At 45.8% G+C, this 24,862-nt stretch overlaps 1 protein-coding gene across 2 annotated transcripts in view; it reads left to right on the top strand.

The window, feature by feature from the left end:
• DYNC1H1 (dynein cytoplasmic 1 heavy chain 1) overlaps positions 1 to 24,862 on the top strand; it is a 916,572-nt gene that overhangs the window by 759,899 nt on the left and 131,811 nt on the right. For both annotated transcript variants that reach the window (XM_069208347.1, XM_069208346.1), the window contains exons 71-73: positions 7,213 to 7,430; positions 7,699 to 7,802; positions 22,973 to 23,184. In XM_069208347.1, coding sequence (XP_069064448.1) covers positions 7,213 to 7,430; positions 7,699 to 7,802; positions 22,973 to 23,184 — 534 coding nt within the window. The remainder of the gene's footprint in view (positions 1 to 7,212; positions 7,431 to 7,698; positions 7,803 to 22,972; positions 23,185 to 24,862) is intronic.

The raw sequence follows: 24,862 nt of genomic DNA on the forward strand, positions 1-24,862 counted from the left end.
TTGATATGGCTCCAGAAGCTTACATCAAGAAAAAACCCCGTCTCAGACTCTGATAAGGAGGAGGCTTCATGGTCTTCTAAGTGGTCACAAAAGAGGCAAAGATCACCTCATTCTGAAAAGGGTTCAAAACAACCCTCAAAGTCTTTCAAAAAGACCTCACTGGGGTCTGGTGAAGGCCGCAGTCTCTCCTCCTCACCTCAGGGGAGAAAATCCTCTAAGACTAAGCATCGGTCTTCAACAACAAACGAGGTTCCTAAACCTTCCTCAGAGCCTTCTATGCCTCCTCCAAAGGTTCTGACGGCGTTCAGAAAGCTTTCTTCAGTGCCTGAAGATAGACCGTTGACGACTATTCCACCGTCGACGAAGTCATCGTCGTCGACGAGATCTTACACAGCGGCTGCATCAACGACAATGATGGTAACCAGTCTTTCGATGGTGACTTCCTGCTCGTTGACGACAGCCGCATCAATGGTAACAAAATCTAGGCCGTCGACGTTGAAGATCAAAAAGTCTGCATCAACGATGATTCCGACAACGGCTCAGTTGACGACACCATTGACAAAGAGGGTTTTCTATGTCTACGCTATCATCTGCGACACCGTCAACGGGAGCAGTGGGACTATTGGACACAACTTTGTCAACAACCTTGTCAATGGCACCGTCGTCGACACCATCGACGAGGAGAAAAACAGTCTTTTTCTGGAAGGGGAGATATCACTCCAAGCGCTACATCCCCAAGTAAGGTTACACCATTAATCCCAACTCATCTTTTGGAGGAAGATTCTGATGGGCCGTTTGGGGCAGCCCATAGCCCTTCACAACTCCATGATTAGTGTCAAGACGTTGAAGAGGAGTATTAGCAACAGTATTATTCTCCTCAACGACAGCAGCCATATCTACCAGAAGACATAGTCTGTGTCCCGAGTTCCCTTATTTCTGATTTACAACTTATGTTATCAAATTTTAAAAAGAGGTTTCCATCAGTGCCACAATCGGACGTTCAACAGCGCCTCCTCCCTAGATGCCTGCCACACCAGTGCCACAGCCTAGGTTATCTCCTAGATCGGCCAGAAGTACCCCGCAAAGGTCTTTCATGCAGGTTACTGACTCTTCGGATGAAGAGAGAGAAGGAGAGTTGCAGGATACGAACTCAGATTGGGGCAACTATATATTGCTGACACCCTCATCTCCATCGCCTACTCTGGTGGATTCTCCCCCTGGAGATATTGGGTGTTTCCATAATCTGCTTGAGAGAGCAGCAAAGAGATTTCCATTGCCCATGCCATCTAAGCAAATGGATTGTTTTTTTATGACTTCAAGGAGCCTTATCTGAAAAGTGTCGGTTCCATACCAATAATAGGCTACTTCTGGGAGGAAGGTCTCAAGGTGATGAGAAACCCAGCTGCGGTGATGGCAGTCTTGCCTAGATTGGACAAAAAAATATAAGACCGTAGAGGACGCCCCGTCGTGTTTAGTTAGTCATCCAAAGCCGGACTTGGTCATAACCCAGGTGTAGGAAGTTGACTCTATATATACTATTTCAAAGTAAGAAATAGTGTGCACAGAGTCCAAGGGTTCCCGTTAGAGGCAAGATAGTGGCAAAAAGAGATAATTCTAATGCTCTATTTAGTAGTAGTGTGGTCGAGCAGTAGGCTTATCAGAGGGTAGTGTTAAGCATTTGTTGTACACACACAGACAATAAATGAGGAACCCACACTCAAAGACAATTCCAGGCCAATAGGTTTTTACATAGAACAATATATTTTCTTAGTTTCTTTTAAGTACCACAGGTTCAAGATTTACAAATAATACTTTAAATGAAAGCTTTTTCACTCAGGTATTCTAGGAACTTTGAATAATCACAATAGCATGTACAGTTTTGCCAAAAATGGCAATAAGCTATTTTAAAAGTGGACACAGTGCAAAAATCAACAGTTCCTGGGGGAGGTAAGTAATTGTTAAGTTCACAGGTAAGTAAAACACTTACAGGGTTCAACGTTGGGTCCAAGGTAGCCCACCGTTGGGGGTTCAAGGCAACCCCAAAGTGACCACACCAGCAGCTCAGGGCCTGTCAGGTGCAGAGGTCAAGGAGATGCCCAAAACACATAGGCTTCAATATAAATAGGGGTGCCCCAGTTCCAGTCTGCCAGCAGGTAAGTACCCGCGTCTTCGGAGGGCAGACCAGGGGGGTTTTGTAGGGCACCGGGAGGGAGGTGGACACAAGCAGGCACAGAAAATACACCCTCAGCAGCACAGGAGCGGCTGGGTGCAGAGTGCAAACAGGCGTCGGGTTTCAGACAGGAATCAATGGGGAGACCCGGGGGTCTCTTCAACGATGCAGGCAGGCACAGGGGGGGCTCCTCGGGGTAGCCACCACCTGGGCTAGGCAGAGGGTCGCCTGGGGGCGCTCCTTCACTGGAGTTCGGTTACTTCAGGTACTGGGGGCTGCGGGTGCAGTGCTGGTTCCAGGCGTCGGGTTCCTTGTTACAGGCAGTCGCGATCAGAGGGAGCCTCTGGATTTCCTCTGCAGGAGTCGCTGTTGGGACTCAGGGGGGTCAACTCTGGCTACTCACGGGCTTGCAGTGCCGGGGAGTCCTCCCTGTAGTATTAGTTTTCCGCAGGTCGAGCCGGGGGCGTCGGGTGCAGAGTGGAAAGTCTCATGCTTCAGGCGGGAAACGTTGGGTCTTTAAAGTTGCTTCTTTGTTGCAGAAAGTTGCAGTTTCTTGAACAGGGCTGCTGTTCTCAGTAGTTTCTTGGTCCTTTAGATGCAGGGTAGTCCTCTAAAGCTTCAGAGGTCGCTGGACCCTGTTGCTGTTGCAGTTTTTCTTCAAAGTTGGGAGACAGGCCGGTAGGGCTGGAGCCAAAGCACTTGTCGTCTCCGTCTTCACTGCAGGGCTTCAGGTCAGCAGTCCTTTTTAAGGTTGCAGGAATCTCGTTTCCTAGGTTCTGGGTGCCCCTAACTACTGAATTTAGGGGTGTGTTTAGGTCTGGGAGGGCAGTAGCCAGTGCCTACTGGCCCTGAGGGTGGCTACACCCTCTTTGTGCCTCCTCCCTGTGGGGAGGGGGGCACATCCCTAATCCCTTTGGGGGAATCCTCCATCCACAAGATGGAGGATTTCTCAAGGTATTGGTCACCTCAGCTCAGGACACCTGAGGGGCTGTCCTGACTGGTGGTTGACTCCTCCTTATTTTTCTCATTATCTCCTCCAGCCTTGCCACCCAAAGTGGGGGCAGTGGCCGGCGGGGCCGGCATCTCCACTAGCTGGGATGCCCTGGGGCGCTGTAACAAAAGGGGTAAGCCTTTGAGGCTCACCGCCAGGTGTTACAGTTCCTGCAGGGGGAGGTGAGAAGCACCTCCACCCAGTACAGGCTTTGTTCCTGGCCACAGAATGACAAAGGCACTATCCTCAGGTGGCCCTCAATATGTCTGGTGTGTGGCAGGCTGGCATAAACTGGTCAGCCTACACTAGAAGTCGGGTTGGTATTCAGGGGGCATCTCTATGATGCCCTCTGGGTGTATGTTACAATACATTGCACACTGGCATCAGTGTGCATTTATTGTACTGAGAAGTTTGATACCAAACTTCCCAGTTTTCAGTGTAGCCATTATGTAACTGTGGAATTCATGTTTGACAGACTCCCAGACCATATACTCTTGTGCCTACCCTGCACTTACAATGTCTAAGGTTTTGCTTAGACACTATAGAAGCATAGTTCTCAAGCACATATGCCCTCACCTGTGGTATAGTGCACCCTGCCTTAGGGCTGTAAGGCCTGCTAGAGGGGTGACTTACCTACGCATTATGAGGTTGGCATGGCACTCTGAGGGGAGTGCCATGTCGACTTAGTCTTTTTCTCCCCACCAGCACACATAAGCTGTAAAGCAGTGTGCATGTGCTGAGTGAGGGGTCCCCAGGGTGGCATAAGACATGCTGCAGCCCTTAGAGACCTTCCCTGGCATCAGGGCCCTTGTTACCAAGGATACCAGTTACAAGGGACTTACCCGAGTGCCAAGGTTTTGCCAATTTTGGAGACAAAGGTACAGTTAAGGGAAAGAACACTGGTGCTGGGGCCTGGTTAGCCGGGTCCCAGCACACTTTCAAATCATAACTTAGCATCAGCAAAAAGTTAGGGGGTAACCATGCCAAGGAGGCATTTCCTTACACCACGACTATGCACTTCTGGCGTGGAAGTTCGGGGGTAAAAGAACTGATGTACGCATGCCGGAGTGGTGCCTTTATAGGCGCCTATGACGTCACAGATGGCTCCAACATCGCCACGGCAGGCCAAACGATACATGCGGATCCGAACAACGCCACCCGACAGAGTGCGCAATGTGTTGCTCAGCAAAAAAATTCCAGATTCAAAGCTGACTCCAGGGAATTCAAAGGTAAGGAATCTGCAGCAAGATGGAGTCTCTACCACATAATGCGTTACCGAGGGTAAGGAACTTGTTCGTCAAGTAACCAAATTCTGTGGCTGATGAGCCATACTGTCAATTTGAGGAAACTCTGATTGTGATGTAGAATATTTCTGTATTGTCTTGATTGCAGGTGCAGGTCTGATTTGAACTGGACCCACTGCTACCAAGTCCATGGTCTTGCATTGTTCCATTTATAGCTTGAGAATAGCTCTCGGGATGAGCAGTATTAGAAGAAAAACATAGATGAACTTTGCCATCTAATCAATTTGAAAAGCATTTCCGCTGGGTCTCTGGCATTGCCACCTGCCGGCCAAGTTGCAAATCTCACTGTTCCTCTCTGTAGTGAACATCTCCTAATGTGGAAATCACCATCTCAAAAAGTTCACAAGTGCACAAGGCTGGGATTTCACTAACCCTACTTACTGAGGTGATCGCTATCAGAAAGGCAGGCTTTCAAGTCAGATGGTGCAATGAAGCCTTGTAAATAGGATCAAAATGTGGACCTATTCATTTTGATACAACCAAATAATCCTAGCTCTCTTCCTGAAAATCTTCATAATAGTCCTAAGCAACCCTTCCTCCGCCCCGTACATGGCAAGACTCAACTGGAGGCATGATGGTATATTGGTGTGTACCATTCCTAGAAGGAAAGTAAATGGTCAGAAATTTACCAGTGTAGTCTTTAATAGGCTGTACTGTAATATTTTCTTTTTCCTTCCGAATTTTTGTTATTGTGCTATGTTTAAGTGTTCCTGGACCCCAAGTGTTGATAGGATAATTCAGCACTAATGACTATAATAAATTCCACTGGAGAACTAGCATTACAGGTAATGATTCCTTCCTTGATGTTGAAGGTGGGCTGCTACCTCTATTGTGCATTTTGAAAAGGTCTGAGTAGTGGATTTCAGAACAGAAGGAAGCACTTCACATAGATGCTGTAATGTTGTGTTACAAACCTCAGGTAATTACTGTGCTTTTGTGATCAGAATATGCAAGTAGGCACCTTGATCTACATCCCACATCCTGTCCCCCTGCCTGAGGCGAATGAAAATTGGATGACAATCTGACTTGCAAAATGTTTCCCTTTTGAAGGACTTGTTGGCTAATAATATAACCAATTTTGGTCTGAACTCCTTGAGACCATTTTTCCAGAAACAAAAATACCTTTTATAGATCAGATGTTAAGGGTTTGAGTTCACTCCTCTTTAGTAGTATGGAGGCTTCTTTTCTGAGGCTGACAAACACGAAATATGAGTTTGGCTTTGATGGAATAGGTGGTGGCATTGCAATGAAGGATAGATAGTAGCCGTGCTTTACTATAGTTAGTACTCACTTGCCTTTTGTGATTGATACAACTCTTTCATTGTAAAGATACTGCTTCCCTCACCAGAGTGGTGAAAGAAGAGCAGGCTATTGAGGAATCTGGCACTTTATGGAGGCTGATGCCTTGAAGTATTAAATGGCTGTTTTGCTTTTAAAGCCTCTTACTTATGCTGCTATCTGTAGAACTGCAGCTGTGTTTGACACGGATAGGGACATCAGGGGATGAAACCTTTGAATGTAGGAATTGGGGACCCTATGCTTTTATTGGGACTTGAAGAGTTGTCTCTTCGAGGACCACCAGTTGAGTATCCCCTCTTCATTTTTCATTCTAACCATCTGTTTCACAAGGTGAAGGCCAAATAAAGAAGAGGCTGAAAACAGAAGGCCTTCAGCTTGGTTGCAACCAAGAGGACAATCACAAATTGACTCCATGACAGCATTTTTGAAGCTGACAATTCAGCAGTTTATAGCTGCACTAATCACTTGATTAAGCACTCGTGAACCTTGTCACAATATTTCGTGGCGGTCCTCCCTATGATATATTGGTAGGCCTTTAGGAAAGTACACGAGGCTGTCCTACATTTTTCAGCTATGGCGTTCAAGGAGTGCCGTGGTACTGGCAGTCTTTAGAGCTTTAGCTGCTGTTTCATGCATCTTCCTCCAAGTAACGTCTATCCTCTTGCTCTCCCTTTCTGGAGGTGCTAAAATTTCCACAGCAAAGGTATGTCTTTGCCTAACATATTACACATTTACAGCATCTGGCTTAGGGTTTGACTTGAGAAAATCTATATCTTGATGAGGATGCTTATGTTGCTTGAGAGGCCATGGTGTCACTGCTTTAACAGTGGCAAGTTTTAAGTTCACTATAAACTCCTAGAGCTTTAAAGGATCAGAGACTGCATTTTTTAAACTCCTATATTTTAAGTGTTTCAGACTGCATTTTCCTCATTACATGTAGGCATCAGTTGTTTATAGCTGTTGAATGTAATATTGATGTAATGTTTTGGTATTACAGCCTAAAATTACGAAAATTGTGCCTGTTGTAGGCTTTCGGCGGATGTTATGCAACATATGTTAATATTTGACATGTCACCATTTCTACTGATATATGACCATTTGTTTTGGTATGATGTTTTTCGCAGTACCTGCACATAGCAGGGTCTTATTCTAATGTTTGACTATCAATCTAGATTCTACAATACTTTAAACCCTACAGGTGGTTATGCGTAATCTTCAAAAACAGAATTTGACTTAACAGTGAGGCTGTCTTTTTTTAGGCATTTTCCTACAGTGCTTTATTAGGCAGCATTATAGTGCTTTCTACTGTTCCAGTAGCAAGCACTTTACTCGAAATACATTATTAGTTTTGGATTAAAGTTAGTGCTGCCTTTTACTGCTTTTAAAAAAAGGGAACTGAAATTATACCTTAAATGTGACCATTTTTTCTATTGTGCACTCTGTTTTAGGGCCGTCAGAACATTTCACCAGACAAGATTCCATGGTCTGCGCTGAAAACATTGATGGCTCAGTCAATATATGGTGGTCGAGTTGACAATGAATTTGATCAACGTTTGTTGAACACTTTCTTGGAGCGATTATTTACCACTTCTAGCTTTGATAGTGAATTCAAGCTGGCCTGCAAAGTTGATGGCCACAAAGATATCCAGATGCCAGATGGTATCAGGTATTTAGATTTTTTATTTGTTCTTTGTCCTTAAATAAGATTTGATTCACTTAATGAATATTGTAAGAGGTGTGTTGTTTATTGCTGTAAAGATATTGCTAAACAATTAATAAGTTAGTGTTAGCTGCTTATTCACTTGTACACTGTAGATGCCCAGCGTGTCTTGATCCTACATCACTGTAGAATTGACAGATGCATGTGCTTTTTTTCAATGTTGCTTCTTGAAAGTTTCAAATATCTTCTGAGATGAAGCTTTTTTAATTCACAGACGTGATGAATTTGTGCAGTGGGTTGAGTTGCTTCCAGATACACAGACTCCTTCTTGGCTTGGGTTACCCAACAATGCAGAGAAAGTTCTCCTGACTACACAAGGTAAATGTTTTTTTTTTTTTCACCCGCGTTAGCAAAGCACCCAAAAAGTGAATTATCAGTTTACTAGTAAGAAAAGAAAAATATTAAAAAAAAAAAAAACTTTTTGAATGTTGTGATTTTAGTTGACATTTACGTACTAGCATCCACTGCTCGTTGCTCTACACCTCAAGATGTTATCTGGTTATGATGATGATCACGTGCTTCAAGTGAGCCAATCTTGGAACAAGAGTTTAGTAGCAGTACACATTCAGTTAAGGTGAATCATTTTAAAGTACTGTCTTACTCTCGCTTGTTTGTGAATAATAAGCATATATATATATGTTCGATGGCATGTGTAGCTGCAGATACACATGCTTTGCACATCCCGCCATCTAGTGTTGGGCTCGGAGTGTTACAAGTTGTTTTTCTTCGAGTCAAGAGATCGAGGGACTCCTCCCCTTTCAGCTCCATTTCGCATGGGCGTCGACTCCATCTTAGGTTGATTTTTTTTCAGCCATCGGGTTCGGACGTGTTCCTTTTCGCTCCGTGTTTCGGTTCGGAAAGTTAGTTAGAATCTCGGAAAAATCGACGGTATTGTTTGCGTTCGGTATCGGGTTAGTTACAACAGATCGAAACCGACTTTTGAAGAGCTCCGTTGGCCCTTCGGGGTTTTTTCGATCCCCCGTCGGGGCCTGGTCTTCAAGGCTGATGGAACGGACCCCATTCCGCTTCTGCCCAAAATGTTACAACAAGTATCCGTATACAGATCAGCACCTGGTCTGTAACTTGTGTTTGTCTCCAGAACACAGAGAAGATACTTGTGAAGCCTGTCGAGCGTTTCGGTCGAGGAAGACATTAAGAGACCGAAGAGCGAGAAGACTGCAAATGGCGTCGGCGCCGACAGGACAAAGGCATTTGGAGGAGCAAGAAGAAACCTTCTCCATCCAGGAGTCGGACTCGGACGAGCTCGATCCCGAAGAAACGGCTAAAACCGTGAGTAAGACGTCGAAACATAAAACTCACGAGAAGACCACAAAAGCCCAGGGGACGCCACCGCCAACAGGCCATGGCTTAACCCGAAAAATAGGTGACCGATCATCGGCACCGAAAAAGGGCACACTTGTGTCGAAGTCATCCGACTCCGGTCGAGATACTGGCACACAGCAGCGGCTCCGAGCAAGTTCGGCACCGAGACAGTGGCACCGAAATGGGTCGGCACCGAGAGACCACGACGCCGAAAATAAAGACAGTGTTGTCGGAGCCGAAAAAGGCTACAGAAAAGGTTTCCATTCTGAAACATCCAGCCTCGGAACCTAAATCAGGTTCCTACACAGAGGAACAGGGATTAAGTTGGGTCAAGAACTAGAATCAATGGAGCCAGACTACACTCAAAGGAGGCTCCACATTCAAAAGGACACAGGGAAGATAAGCACTCTTTCCCCCAATTAAAATGAATAGACGACTTGCCTTTCAAGAAAAGGACAAGCAGCCACAGGCAAAGGTGGCAAGACAAACAACTCCGCCACCATCTCCACCACTATCAATGAACACATCACCGGTAGTCACTCCACCACTGATGCAATCCCCAACTCATACTGCAATGAGTCAAGATGATCCCGACGCATGGGACCTTTATGATGCGCCAGTATCGGATAACAGCCCAGACTGTTACCCAGCGAGACCGTCGCCACCTGAGGACAGTACATCCTACACGCAGGTGGTCTCAAGAGCAGTGGCTTTTCATAATGTCACCTTGCATGCAGGACCGATTGAGGTTGACTTTCTGTTTAATACACTATCCTCCACTCATAGCCAATACCAGAGCTTACCTATGCTACCTGGAGTGCTAAAACACTCCAAACAGGTGTTTCAGGAGCCTGTGAAGGGCAGGGCCATAACTCCAAGGGTGGAGAAGAAGTACAAGCCACTGCCTACAGACCCTGTGTATATCACGCAGCAATTAACACCAGACTCTGTGGTAGTAGGGGCAGCTCGCAAGAGAGCAAACTCTCACACCTCGGGAGAAGCACCACCTCCAGACAAGGAGAGTCGCAAATTCGACACTGCAGGGAAAAGGGTTACAGCACAGGCAGCAATCCAATGGCGCATTGCCAACTCACAAGCACTTCTGGCAAGATATGATAGGGCTCATTGGGACGAAATGCAGCATTTCATAGAACACTTACCCAAAGAGTGCCAGAAAAGGGTACAACAAGTGGTGGAGGAAGGACAAAGTATCTCAAATAATCAGATACGGTCAGCAATGAATGCAGCAGGTACAGCTCCAAAGACAGTAAATACTGCAGTAACAATAAGGAGACACGCATGGTTGCGTACGTCAGGATTCAAGCCAGAAATACAACAAGCCGTGCTGAATATGCCTTTTAATGTACAGCAGTTGTTTGGGCCGGAGGTGGACACTGCTATCGAAAAACTTTAAAAAGACACTGATACGGCCAAAGCCATGGGCGCACTCTACTCCCCACAGAGCAGAGGCACATTTCGCAAAACAAAGTTTAGAGGGGGGTTTCGAGGACAAGCTACAGAACCCACAACCTCACAAACAAGGCCCACTTATCAAAGCCAATATCAGCGGGGAAGTTTTCGGGGGCAATATAGAAGAATAGAGGGAAGTTCCAAAGCCCCAAAACTCCTCAAAACAGGCAGTGACTTCCAAGTCACAAATCCCCAACACATAACACCTGTGGGGGGGAGACTAAGCAATTTTTACAAACATTGGGAGGAGATAACAACAGACACTTGGGTACTGGCAATTATCCAGTCTCATGCCACGAACAGATGTACACTGGGGAAGTGACATTTTCCATATATGTGTTCGATGGCATGTGTAGCTGCAGATACACATGCTTTGCACATCCCGCCATCCAGTGTTGGGCTCGGAGTGTTACAAGTTGTTTTTCTTCGAAGAAGTCTTTTCGAGTCACGAGATCGAGGGCCTCCTCCCCTTTCGGCTCCATTGCGCATGGGCATCGACTCCATCTTAGATTGTTTTCTTTCCGCCATCGGGTTCGGACGTGTTCCTCTTCGCTCCGTGCTTCGGAAAGTTAGTAAAAACTCGGACAATTTGACGGTATTGTTTGCGTTCGGTATCGGGTTAGTTACAACAGATCGACACCGAATTTTGAAGAGCTCCGGCGGCCCTTCGGGGTTTTCAATTCCCCGGCGGTGCCTGGTCGGCCCGACCGCGCGTGTCTTCAAGGCTAATGGAACGGACCCCATTCCACTTCTGCCCCGAATGTCACAACAAGTATCCTTATACAGATCAGCATTTGGTCTGTAATTTGTGTTTGTCGCCAGAACACAAAGAGGATACCTGTGAGGCCTGTCGAGCATTTCGGTCCAGAAAGACCTTAAGGGACCGAAGAGCAAGAAGACTACAGATGGTGTCGGTGCCGACAGGACAAAAACACATGGAGGAAGAAGAGGAAGCCTTCTCCATCGAGGATTCCGACTCGGAAGAGGTCGATCCTGAACAGACGCCGAAAACCGTGAGTAAGACGTCGATACACAAGACTCACGTAAAGACCAGTAAAGCACAGGGGACGCCACCGCCAACAGGCCATGGCTTAACCCGAAAAATAGGTGACCGTGCATCGGCACCGAAAAAGGGCATGCATGTGTCGAAGTCATCCGACTCTGGTCGAGATACCGACACAGAGCAGACTCGACCCAGAGACACCGGGTCAGAGCAATCTCGGCACCGAGAGAGCAGTACCGAACCAAGTCGGCACCGAGAAATCAGTACGCCGAAGAGCAAAAAAGTGTTGGAACCGAAAAAGGCAGCCGAAAAGGTTTCGATACCGAAACATCCGGCCTCGGAACCGAAATAAAGTTCCTACACAGAGGAACAAGGCCTGTTCTCAGAAATGAAAACACATAGATTTGGACAGGAACTGGAGACAATGGAGCCAGACTACACCCAAAGAAGGCTCCACATCCAAAAAGAAACAGGGAAGATCAGTACTCTCCCTCTGATTCGAATGAAACGAAAACTTGCCTTCCACGAGAAAGACAAGCAACCACAGGCGAAGGTGGCTAAACAAGTAACCCCGCCACCATCTCCACAACGCTCTCCACAATCATCACCGGTAGCCACTCCACCAATGATGCAATCCCCAACTCATACAGGGATGAGTCAGGATGATCCTGACGCGTGGGATCTTTATGATGCGCCAGTGTCAGATAACAGTCCCGACTGTTATCCAGCTAGACCGTCACCACCAGAGGATAGCACAGCCTACGCACAGGTGGTGTCAAGGGCAGCGGCGTTTCATAATGTCAGCATGCATGCTGAGCCAATTGAAGACTACTTTCTATTTAATACACGGTCGTCCCCACACAGCCAGTACCAGAGCCTACCCATGCTACCTGGAATGCTAAAACACTCCAAACAAGTATTTGAGGAGCCTGTGAAAGGAAGGGCCGTTACTCCAAGGGTGGAGAAAGAATATAAACCGCCACCAACAGACCCTGTGTACATCACACAACAGTTAACACTGGACTCGGTGGTAGTAGGGGCAGCTCGCAAGAGAGCGAACTCACATACTTCAGGAGATGCACCACCTCCAGACAAAGAGAGTTGTAAGTTCGACGTGGCAGGGAAAAGAGTGGCGGCACAGGCAGCAAACCAGTGGCGTATTGTCAACTCACAGGCTTTGTTGGCCAGATATGATAGTGCTCATTGGGACGAAATGCAACACTTTATAGAACATTTGCCCAAGGAGTTCCAAAAGAGAGCACAGCAAGTTGTGGAAGAAGGACAGAGTATCTCGAACAATCAGGTACGGTCAGCAATGGATGCGGCAGATACAGCTGCTAGGACTGTAATCACAGCAGTGACAATACGGAGACATGCATGGCTGCGTACATCAGAATTCAAGCCGGAAATACAACAAGCTGTGCTGAATATGCCATTTAACGGACAGCAGTTGTTTTGGCCGGAGGTGGACACTGCTATCGAAAAACTTAAAAAAGGACACTGATACGGCCAAAGCCATGGGCGCACTCTATTCCCCACAGAGCAGAGGCACATTTTGTAGATCACAGTTTCGAGGGGGGTTTCAAGGACAAAGCACGGAACCCACAACCTCACAAACAAGGCCCACTTATCAGTCAATATCAGCAGAGAAGTTTTCGGGGACAATATAGAGGGGGACAATTCCCAAAAAGTAGAGGGAAGTTCCAAAGTCCCAAAACTCCACAAAACAAGCAGTGACTTAGACGTCACAAATCCCCAACACATAACACCAGTGGGGGGAGACTAACCAAGTTCTACAAACAATGGGAGGAAATAACAACAGACACTTGGGTCCTAGCAATTATCCAGCATGGTTATTGCATAGAATTTCTAAAATTCCCTCCAAATGTCCCACCGAAAACACACAATATGTCAAAACAACACATGGATCTTCTACAACTGGAGGTTCAAGCGTTGTTACAAAAAGATGCAATAGAACTAGTACCAATTCATCAGAGGGGAACAGGAGTTTACTCGCTGTACTTTCTCATACCCAAAAAAGACAAAACTCTTAAGACCTATATTAGATCTCTGAACATTAAATACCTACATCAAATCAGATCACTTTCACATAGTGACACTGCAGGACGTAATCCCATTGCTCAAACAACAAGACTGCATGACAACACTAGGCCTAAAGGATGCATACTTCCATATACCGATACATTCTTCACACAGAAAGTACTTAAGGTTTGTATTCCAAGGAGTACATTACCAATTCAAAGTGTTGCCATTCGGGATAACAACTGCGCCAAGAGTTTTTACAAAATGCCTGGCAGTAGTGGCTGCTCATATCAGAAGGCAGCAAATACATGTGTTCCTGTACCTAGACGATCAGTTAATCAAAACCAACACGCAAGAACGGTGTTCACAACACACAAAGTATGTCATAGAAACCCTCCACAAACTAGGTTTCTCACTCAACTACAACAAGTAACACCTTCAGCCGTGTCAAACACAGCAATATTTAGGGGCGACAATCAACACAACAAAAGGGATTGCCACTCCAAGTCCACAAAGGGTACAAGCATTTCACAATGTAATACAGGCCATGTACCCAAAACAAAAGATACAAGTGAAGATGGTGATGAAACTACTAGGCATGATGTCCTCATGCATAGCCATTGTCCCAAACGCAAGATTGCACATGCGGCCCTTACAACAGTGCCTACCATCACAATGGTCACAGGCACAGGGTCAACTTCAAGATCTAGTGTTGATAGACCGCCAAACATACACCTCGCTTCAGTGGTGGAACCATATAAATTTAAACCAAGGGCGGCCTTGCCAAGACCCAGTGCCTCAATACGTAATAACGACGGATGCCTCCATGATAGGGTAGGGAGCAAACCTCAACCAACACAGCATCCAAGGACAATGGGACACTCAGCAGAGACAGTTTCACATAAATCACTTAGAACTACTGGCAGTATTTCTAGCATTGAAAGCATTTCAACCTATAATAAGCCACAAACACATTCTTGTCAAAACAGACAACATGACAACGATGTATTATCTGAACAAACAGGGAGGGACACACTCGACACAGTTGTGTCTCCTGGCACAGAGAATATGGCATTGGGCGATTCACAACCACATTCGCTTAATAGCGCAGTTTATTCCAGGGATTCAGAATCAGTTAGCAGACAATCTCTTTCGGGATCACCAACAGATCCACGAATGGGAGATTCACCCCCAAATACTAAACACTTACTTCCAAAGATGGGGAACACTACAAATAGACCTATTTTCAACAAAAGAAAACGCAAAATGCCAAAACTTCGCATCCAGATACCCACAGGCTCAGTCTCAAGGCAATGCATTATGGATGAGTTGGTCAGGGATATTTGCATACGCTTTTCCCCCCTCTCCCACTCCTTCCATATCTGGTAAACAAATTGAGTCAAAACAAACTCAAACTCATACTCATAGCACCAACTTGGGCAAGGCAACCTTGGTACACAACACTCCTAGACCTGTCAGTAGTACCTCATGTCAAACTACCAAACAGGCCAGATCTGTTAACTCAACACAAACAACAGATCAGACACCCAAATCCAGCATCGCTGAATCTAACAATCTGGCTCCTGAAGTCTTAGAATTCGGACATCTAGACCTCACACAGGAATGTATGGAAGTCATAAAACAAGCTAGGAAACCAACCACAAGACATTGCTATGCAAATAAGTGGAAAATATTTGTTTATTACTGCCATAATAAACAGATACAACCCTTACACGCAACTGCTAAAGACATCGTCAGCTACCTACTGCACTTACAAAAGTCAAAGCTAGCTTTTTCATCCATTAAAATACATCTCACCGCAATTTCAGCTTATCTGCAAATTACGCACTCAACATCCCTTTTTAGGATCCCAGTCATAAAGGCTTTTATGGAGGGTCTAAAAAGAATTATCCCACCAAGGACGCCACCAGTTCCTTCGTGGAACCTTAACATTGTCTTAACACGGCTCATGAGTCCACCGTTTGAACCCATGCACTCATGTGAGATACAATACTTAACATGGAAAGTAGCATTTCTAATTGCCATCACATCTCTAAGAAGAGTAAGTGAGATACAAGCATTTTTACCATACAAGAACCCTTTATTCAGATACACAAGCATAAAATAGTTTTACGAACAAATCCTAAGTTCTTACCAAAAGTAATATCACCGTTCCACTTGAATCAAACAGTAGAACTACCAGTGTTCTTTCCAGAACCAGATGCGGTAGCTGAAAGAGCACTACATACATTAGACATCAAAAGAGCTTTAATGTACTACATTGACAGAACAAAACAAATTCGAAAAACAAAACAATTGTACGCTGCTTTCCAAAAACCTCATACAGGGAATCCAATATCCAATCAAGGCATTGCCAGATGGATAGTTAAATGCATTCAAACCTGTTATCTCAAAGCAAAAAGAGAACTGCCTATAACACCAAAGGCACACTCAACTAGAAAGAAAGGTGCTACCATGGCCTTTCTAGGAAACATTCCAATGACTGAAATATGTAAGGCAGCCACATGGTCTACGCCTCATACATTTACTAAACACTACTGTGTAGATGTGTTATCTGCACAACAAGCCACAGTAGGTCAAGCCGTTCTAAGAACTTTATTTCAAACTACTTCCACTCCTACAGGCTGAACCACCGCTTTTGGGGAGTAACTGCTTACTAGTCTATGCACAGCATGTGTATCTGCAGCTACACATGCCACCGAACGGAAAATGTCACTTACCCAGTGTACATCTGTTCGTGGCATTAGTCGCTGCAGATTCACATGCGCCCACCCGCCTCCCCGGGAGCCTGTAGCTGTTTGGAAGTAGATCTTCAACATTTGTACATTTGTAAATATATTACTTTCACCTTCATTTTGTACATACGTATTCATTCCATTGCATGGGCACAATTACTAGCATAAACAACTCCTACCTCACCCTCTGCGGGGAAAACAATCTAAGATGGAGTCGACGCCCATGCGCAATGGAACCGAAGTGGGAGGAGTCCCTCGGTCTCGTGACTCGAAAAGACTTCTTCGAAGAAAAACCAACTTGTAACACTCCGAGCCCAACACCAGACGGCGGACTGTGCACAGCACAGCATGTGAATCTGCAGCGACTAATGCCATGAACAGATGTACACTGGGTAAGTGACATTTTCCTTCCAAAGGGAGAGGGTTTAACACCCTCCTCCCACAGGAAATGCTTTGTTCTGCCTTCCTGGGACTGGGCTGCTTAGACCCCAGGAGGGCAGAACCCTGTCTGTGTGGTGGCTGTAGCTGCAGTGCAAGCCTCAGAGAGCTGGTTTGACACTACTGGGGGGGTCCGTGGTGGAGCCCCCAGGATGCAGGGAATTGACTTCCCAATACTGGATTTGGAATGTGGTGGGTGGAGGGGTATAGGAAAGTGTCCTTTTTGACATGGTCACCCCGACGTTTTACCACTGGTACTGAGTTGTTTCAACTGAAGGTGCACTGGGTTCTTGCTAACCAGGTCCACAATGCCAGTGCTTTCCCTACAACCAAGTAAAATGATCTAATTGTGTGCAAATGGTACCCTTGGTACCTAGGACATGGTTACTAAAGAGGGTCCCTGAGGGCTGCAGCATGTATTATCCCACCCTAAGGGACCCCCCCTTCAAATTCCAGGCTGACTGTTATTGCAGGATGCGTGGCCTGGTGCAAACCTTGGATGAAAACACAGCATGGCACACCCATTGTGTGCCATGCCTGTCTCTACATATCGTATTAGTAAGTCACTTCTACAGCAGGCCTTAGAGCCCTAAGGCAATGTATATTATATTTTATGTGAGAGCATATCTGCATGAGCATATATGCCCCTGTGATGTCAAGTTTGATAATTAGTTATTACAAGTGAACAGGGAAGCCATCTTAAGGTGTGTACTGGACAGTGGTCATTACTTTTTACCCAGCTTCATAATGGCTTCATGGAAACCTATGGTGGTTGGTGTCTTATAAATCCTTACTAAAGCTTGTATTGGATTTATTATGACAAGTACCCAGAGTGCACCTTAGAGGTGCTCCCTTAAACCTACTAGCCTTCTAGTATACTGGCTGACTGGTATCAACCAGCCTGCCACCACAGACCCATTTCTGGAGGTGAGAGCCCACGCTCTGAGGGCAGAAACAGTGCCTGTTCCAGAGGTGGGTGTTATCACCTCCTCCAGCAGGATGGCTAGTAAATCAGCAGGGATGGAGGCTTCAAAGTCTCTGCAGCCCTTTGATATGCCACCTAGGCTTCCCCCAGGCCTGGGCATTGCAACTCCCTGCTCTGAGGCCCATTTGGCACCAGGACAGGCAGGAAATTAGCTTTGCAGTAGGCGTGTTACATTACCATGCTAGGCCTACTCCTGTGTGCTATCTGATGAGCTCCACGAAGAAGGGTTCCACCCTCTTGTTTTTGGTGAAAGTAGGAACTCTGGGACAGAATTATGCCCACTCCCCACTAGGAGTGGTCATATAGAGGGTGTAGTCACCCAGGCGTAAGTAGCCCATTGGCTGCTACTCTACACTCTCCTTAACACCTCTAAATTCAGTATTTAGGTGAACCCCTGACACCAGGGACTTAAATTCGTCTGGCAACAAAAAGAAGAGGGACAAGGAAAAGCTGTCCAGCGCAGGAACTGTGGATTAGCTGTGAACTTTGATGCCAAACCCTGCCTACCTGCTTCTGTCCTAAAAATTGCAAAAACCCGACTTGTCCTGCAGCTGTGCATCCTCCAAAATCCTCGTAGGCCTGCCAGCGCTTTGCCAACCAGCCAGCATCTCCCATGGAGAGGAGGAGCCACTTCCCTGCACCAGCAGGCACCAAGCGCTACTGCCCGGTTCCCTGTTTTGCTGACCATCGGATCCACCAAAGGAGCATCTCACCAAGGAAGAAGATCCCAAACGTCCAGTAGTACAGCCCTGTCGACCAATCTAGTTTTGGAGATGCTGAGCCTGCCCAAAGACTCCCTGCACTAATATCTGGGGTACCACTGCCAGTTGCAAGTACCAAGGCTTGTTTGCGTTCTGCCGGAACACCGCCACCGCCGCCAAAACTTACCTCCACATCGAGGGACTTTGAGAGAGGCCAGCTTCTTACCAGAAGTAGTCTTGTGGAGTTTCTTTCCCCTCTTCAGCAGGTGCACCAAGAACTGTGAGATTCTCTAACTCACCAACCCCGCCGGACAGAACACCTCTGCCACTGATCTCTGAAACCTAGGCTCAAGAGAATCGATGTTGTCTCTGGGGTCCTGCGACCCCTAAGAGCTGAGGCCCCTTTGGGTTCTGTCAGACAGGCCCCTCAGTCTCCACTTGCAGCCTCTTTCCATCAGGTACTTTTCCCCATTGATTTTGCGTGTAGAGTCTGAGGCTACCACCGCTGGAAACACCTCTGCACCTGGACACTCCAGGGCAGGTAAACCCAAACTGTTGGTTCGTTCTAGGATCTTGGCCCCTACTTACCTTAAGTCCAGAAGAACAGTCCTGTAAGTCGTTTGCAAGTGACCCTGTGCAGTTTGTTCTCCCAGTAAGATAACATTACCACATTCGAGGCTCATGCCTCAGATTTGACAGCTATATTTTCTATTGTTTGAAAAATCGCTAACTCGAAAAATACGTTCCTGATCTTGTAGATTTTGGTATCTAAAATAATATAAAAAATCTGATATTTTTCTGAATTGGTGTCAGATTTCCTTATTGAGTGCATCTCATTTATTGACCTTGTGAGTGCACAAATGCCCGAAACTCACCTCTGATCAGCCATCATAGAGAGCCAGCTTCCTACAGCAGTGTAACTAACTCCAGATTCCCTGCCACCCTTCATGCTCCCCATTCTGTGAAGTGGACTGTTATGTAAATTAAAAAGGTCCCAAGCACGTTTTCGACACACTGTCACCTCAGATTTGTCAATATTGATCTGTGACTGAAGGGTTTGGAAGAGTAAAAGCTAAACCTAACATTAGCGTGCCAGGGTGGTGTCTATGCACAGCTTCACACCGTCACGTCAGTGGCAGCGCTAGGCCAATACTGAGTCACAGCACCACCATCTGACGAGCTGGATCGATTCCGGTTTAAAAAATCCAGTTTGGTGGCTAAGATTATTTTAAATGTGAGAAATTGTGGTTAAAGTACACACCAGAAAGAGCATAATGAAAGATAATTAACTTTGGTCAGTAACAGACTTGCATGATGCCTACCAGTGGTGCTTCGAAACATACCCAGCTCCATGTCCCGCAACACATGCTTCCTGATACATTCTAAGGCCATCAAGGAATGGGAAGCTAAACGTGTTACCAAACACATAGGGGTCTATCTCATTCAAAGTTGCAAGGTAAGTCCAGGATGAAGTCGAAAGATGAGTTCAAATGCTAACATAAGAAATCAAAGTGCCTACTCAATGGTCTATGTAGAAGTCACATAGTCGGCAATTAAAGGGCATGACTCCAGCTTCAGTATTCAATTCAGAGTTAATATCTGGTCTGGAGCCATTGCACTCCTAGTTGTCAAGGCTGTTGTTGACTTTTCAGCAGATTGAGTCTTTTAAAGAAACCATGCTGCAACACGAGAGGCCTTGTCTTCCATAGAGGTAGTACTCACACCCGCTCCAACAACCAGTTCAGCCTTTTTGTGGTTCCAGAGGAATAGGCAGCGTTTGTAGCCCCCGCAGTGCTTTTCTTTCTTCTTGCCTCCTGCAGCTGCAGCCAGTCCACTTTCATGTCTCCTCCAGTGATCATCTGGGCTGGTGGGTGGCACAATTCAGCTTTGCTTACAAGACTGACTTAAAATGACATTGGCCCAGTAGATCCATCATGTTCCATTTGGTTACATCCTCCGTTGTTTGTCTACCCTTGCTCACTTTCCTTCAGTTTTTGGTCAGATGTTAGCAGACCGTGCTGATTTTCTTTCCAGAAAACACTGCTTGTGAAGGACATGAGGGAAATAGAGTGCCAATCCTAATACATTCTGGTTAACAAGAAGGACTGGGGCTGAGACATATACTAGACCTCAGGCTCCTGAAAGCCTTCCCCTAGAATGACAAATTCATAATTGTGACACTGGCTCCTGTTCGATTTGAATCTTGAAAAGCTGGTTGATGTCCTTGGATTTGCAGGACACATACTTTTATGTTCTGGTCCTGCAGTCCCAGACTTTCTTACGTTGGTTTGGAAAACATTTCAACATTCCATTCTGACCTTTGGCCCTACCTCCCCCCCTAGTTGTTCAAGAAGGTAATTTAGATTTTTGCAGCTTATCGTCTCAGGTATTGGATAGGCTGATGACAGACTGCTGAAGGTGCATTTATCTCAGCTAGCCTCGGGCCACCTGCAGGCAACAGTTTTGTTGGTGTCCACCCTGGGGTTCTCGATTGACATACTGAAATCTCATCTTGGGTCCAGGCAGAGGATTTCCTTCCTAGACATGGTGGCTTTAAAGGCATTTCTTTCCCCACAAGGACTACTCTGACATTGAGGCTTTGATCCAGATACTTTGAGCACAAGTCCTTGTCCAAGCCAGGATTGTTCTGAGGCCTCCTGGTCTCTTAGACTTGTGTTTTATAGTGGTGCCTCATGCCTGTTGACATATGCATGCCCTGCTTGAAACCTTTATCTTTAATAAGCTAAACACCGGTATACCTTTTGGACAACATCCTTCCTACTAGAAAAGAGAGCCTAGTACCTTGAGGGGTAGTTGGTGAATGCCAACCTGATGGGAAACAGGCTACATCCAGACCTCACATTAGTCATTAATGAGTTGTCTTTGGGCTTGATGCTCGCTTGGGCAAAAGCACAGTATGGATAGGTCTCTTAGGTCTAGGCCCTGAGACTTGAGCGATGGCGGGGGTTTCACAGTATTTACCCTATGGTTTACAACCTGGAGAAATCATTCATCATCAGGTGTCATATTGGTGACCACAAGTGGCATCTGCACTGGGAGGTCGCTTAGAGTATTTTAGTCTAGTAATGCATTCTCTCGATAAATCTTGTAGCTATCTCTCAGAATACGTTTTGTCCATGCCTTCTGTGCTCTAGAGTTTGCCCGTTAAGAGTTTCTAGGAAACTCTTTCCTCCTTTGATGGAACTCTGTTCCTCTATAGAGATTCTCACCTCTGCTGTTTATCCCGCTGGAACGAAAAGAGGTCAGGCAGAGTGAAGCACCGGTACAGGGTTTAGTATTCTGAAATCCTGAGCATATGTCCTCCAATTAGACTACCTCTTTGGTAGGATCCACTGTTCCTGTAGCAAGTTGGGGTATTTCACCTGCCCCTTCACCACCTGCACCATACATGGAGATTAGGCAGAATAAAGTAAAAGGTTTTGACCCGTGTTTGAATTGGTTGGTGTCATCCTGGCTGCTTGCCCCCCTTCACCAGGTCTATATTTTCAGGTCAGTGGCCTAAATTTGTTGCCTGGTGTGAAAAGAAGCATTGTGACACACTTCAGGCAGAATTGCCTGAAGATCTGTTGTTTTTATTGTCTGTGGGCCACCAGGGCTTTGGTATTGGCACAGTTGAATGTTGTTTGTTTGCCATTTTAGCCTTCCTTCGTTTGCCTAATAGCCTTCTTCATTGAAGTCACCATTTTGGTTGCATCTGCCTAGACTACTCCCTGAGTCTCTTATTATTCCACAGTGGGGCCTTAATTTAATATGGGCCTTCGTAAAGTGTGATAATTTCGAGCAGCTGTGCTCTTTTGACCCTGAACACTGTATTTCTCATTACAAATACTTGTCATTTGTGAGACCTTGTCAGTTCAGCATCCGTGTTGTACCTTTTTTCCTGACAAGCTGGTGCTTAGGACCCATGCATACTTTCTCCCAAAAGTGGTGTTTCCTTTATCTGTCTTTCACATTCTCTGTATTTTTTTTCTCTATCACGCCCATCCAAAGAGAAGGAAAGGGTACAATGGTCCCACCAACTTTGTGTTCTTAGTTATTACAGAACAAAGAGATACAACACTGAAGATCAATTTTTATTGGATTCACAGATACAAAAAAGGGAGAATGCAGTCCAGAAGCAAACATTCACCTGATTGATGTCCTCTGCACAAACCTGTGTTGGGCCTTGGCCAAAAAGTATCCTCAGCAGGGCCTTAGGGCTAATTTCACCAAAGCAACGGCTGCTACTACAGCTTTGATTATTGGTGTTCTGGTTTTGACACCTTCTGTCCATACTTTCACCAGACACTACTGCATTGATCCTCAAGTCAGCAGAGATGACCGTTTTGTCTGCTCAGTCTTGCAGGACTTCCTGAAGTAAATGCACTCTTCTGAAAAGGCATGCTTGAGTAGTAATTATCAAGATGAGGAATCTAGGTATACAAACTGATGTTGCCGGACTAGGGTGGTACTTATATATCGCTTCTTGTTGTCCTGTACAGAGGGGGGGGATCGAGTTGCAGTGGATGATAATGGTACTGCATGTTGGTGCACAGGAGCTACTACAAAGCATTTCCAGATCCAATCTGACACATGGGAGTTTTTACTGTGAATAAGTAACTTATTCTTTGTTTCGCTCCTTAGTTCTGTAATAATTTCCACACCCCGAGCCCAATAGATTTGAACCCTGAAAAGAATAGTCATATAAAAATTAATTTTACACGCTCCTAATGCATTGTTTCATCATTGTTTTTGCTTTTATTGTGAAGGGGTTGACATGATCAGTAAAATGCTGAAAATGCAGATGCTCGAGGATGAAGATGACTTGGCCTATGCAGAAACAGAGAAGAAGCAAAGGACAGATTCCACTTCAGATGGTCGTCCTGTTTGGATGAGAACTCTACACACTACTGCATGCAACTGGCTGCAAGTTATCCCACAGGCACTGAACCATCTTAAACGAACAGTGGACAACATTAAGGTAAACGATTTTAAAAAACATGCTCAAACAGCAGTTATTACAATACATGTTTTAAAGCTTGAGATGTACTCTGCAGATGTTTTCCTTGGGTGAATCGTCTATAGACTCCCTACATTAAGGAACGATGTATGGCATTTACAGTTGTTGAAAAAGTGACTGCCTGAAAAATAATCACAGATGATTGGTAGAAATGTCTTCATTCACTGCTTTTGATGCAAATTAGCTGTAGAAGGGATATTGGTGCACATGGCAGGAGCTAAGCATAGTATGGCTGCTGAAGGTGCTCCCTCTTTATGGTCTTTTGATAGACCTTTGTAGGCTTCTCTGCATCGGGATCTGGCACTCCACTTCGCAGGACAGAATTGTAGCACCTAGTTTCACCAATATAGGATTGCTCTGTGAGTATGAAGTCCACATTATCAGCAATTGTAAAGTAACATTTGTTCCCGGGATTCAGGATGCCCAACATACACTTGATGTTTGATAGCTATTTCTACAAACATATTAATCACACTTTGAAACTGGATGAAAAACTTGTTTTAACTCCGGTGCACTTGAAGGTTGTGCCATTGGTTATCATTGGGACACTGCCCCCAGGCATGACTACACAGAACTACTTATTTGTGCCTTGCAACAGTGTTTCTCTGGCTCCTTCCAGCAACTGCAACATATCCCTGGCTGTGCATCCTCTGAGGGCCACAAGTCTTCAGCTTGCACAAGAAGTAAGAAGGAATCGCCCTTGGAATGAAGGAGTCACTCCCTGGCATCCGCAAGCACCAACTGCAACGATGACTAGCTGTATGGATCCTCTCTCCTCCAGAGCTGCGTGGATCCTGCATCACAGGTGGTGGTCTGGAGTGGTCACCTTGGTCCTCTCTACCAACTTGGGAGACAGTAAGCCCGTGCCTCTCCTTGCAAGACACCCAGTGAACCGTGACTCTTGCAGCTACCAAGGCTTGTTTGTTCCTCCTCCAAGGGATCTTCAGAATCCGTTTAGCTCTGGCCTCCAGCACTCTTCCCTGCAAAGCCAAATTTATTTTAGGCCATTTCTGCCCCCCCTTTGGGGGCAGGTCCGCCTAGTTTTGTAAGGCTCATGCAGAAACCCCACCAGACACGAGGGAAGAATTTTTATTTAAAAAAAAAAAAAAAAGGGTGGCCATACCCCCACCCCAAGTGGTGGGCAGATGGGGCAATTACCCCTGATCCACTCCCCGGGGGGCGGAAACCCTACTAGATGCCAGGGAATAAAAAAATAAAAAAACAGTGGGCTGGTGGCTACCAACCAGTATGGGCAAGGTTATGCCCCCACCCAACTGAAGGGAGTAAGTCTTTCAGCTCTCCCCTGCACACTAAAACATCTTATCCCACGGCAAGCAAGAGGACATTTGATTATTTTGGGTTTTGGTTTTACATTTGGCCCATAAGAGCTTGGCTAACTCTCAAAATCGTCCCACTTGGAATGATGAGGGCTGCACTTTTTAGACTTTTGGATGCTGCCGGGTAGAAAAATCCACAAGACCTAGACACATCTGAAAAATAAAAATATGGGTGAGTCCAGGGCGGTGTGCTTCACATGCACCCCACACCATTTTCTTACCTACAATGCCCTGCAAACCTCCAATTGTGCTGGAAATCACACATTGTTCCCACATTATTGTGATGGAACCTTATGGAATTT

This window comes from Pleurodeles waltl, chromosome 9, assembly GCF_031143425.1.
Source record: "Pleurodeles waltl isolate 20211129_DDA chromosome 9, aPleWal1.hap1.20221129, whole genome shotgun sequence".
In the NCBI taxonomy this organism is placed as follows: domain Eukaryota; kingdom Metazoa; phylum Chordata; class Amphibia; order Caudata; family Salamandridae; genus Pleurodeles; species Pleurodeles waltl.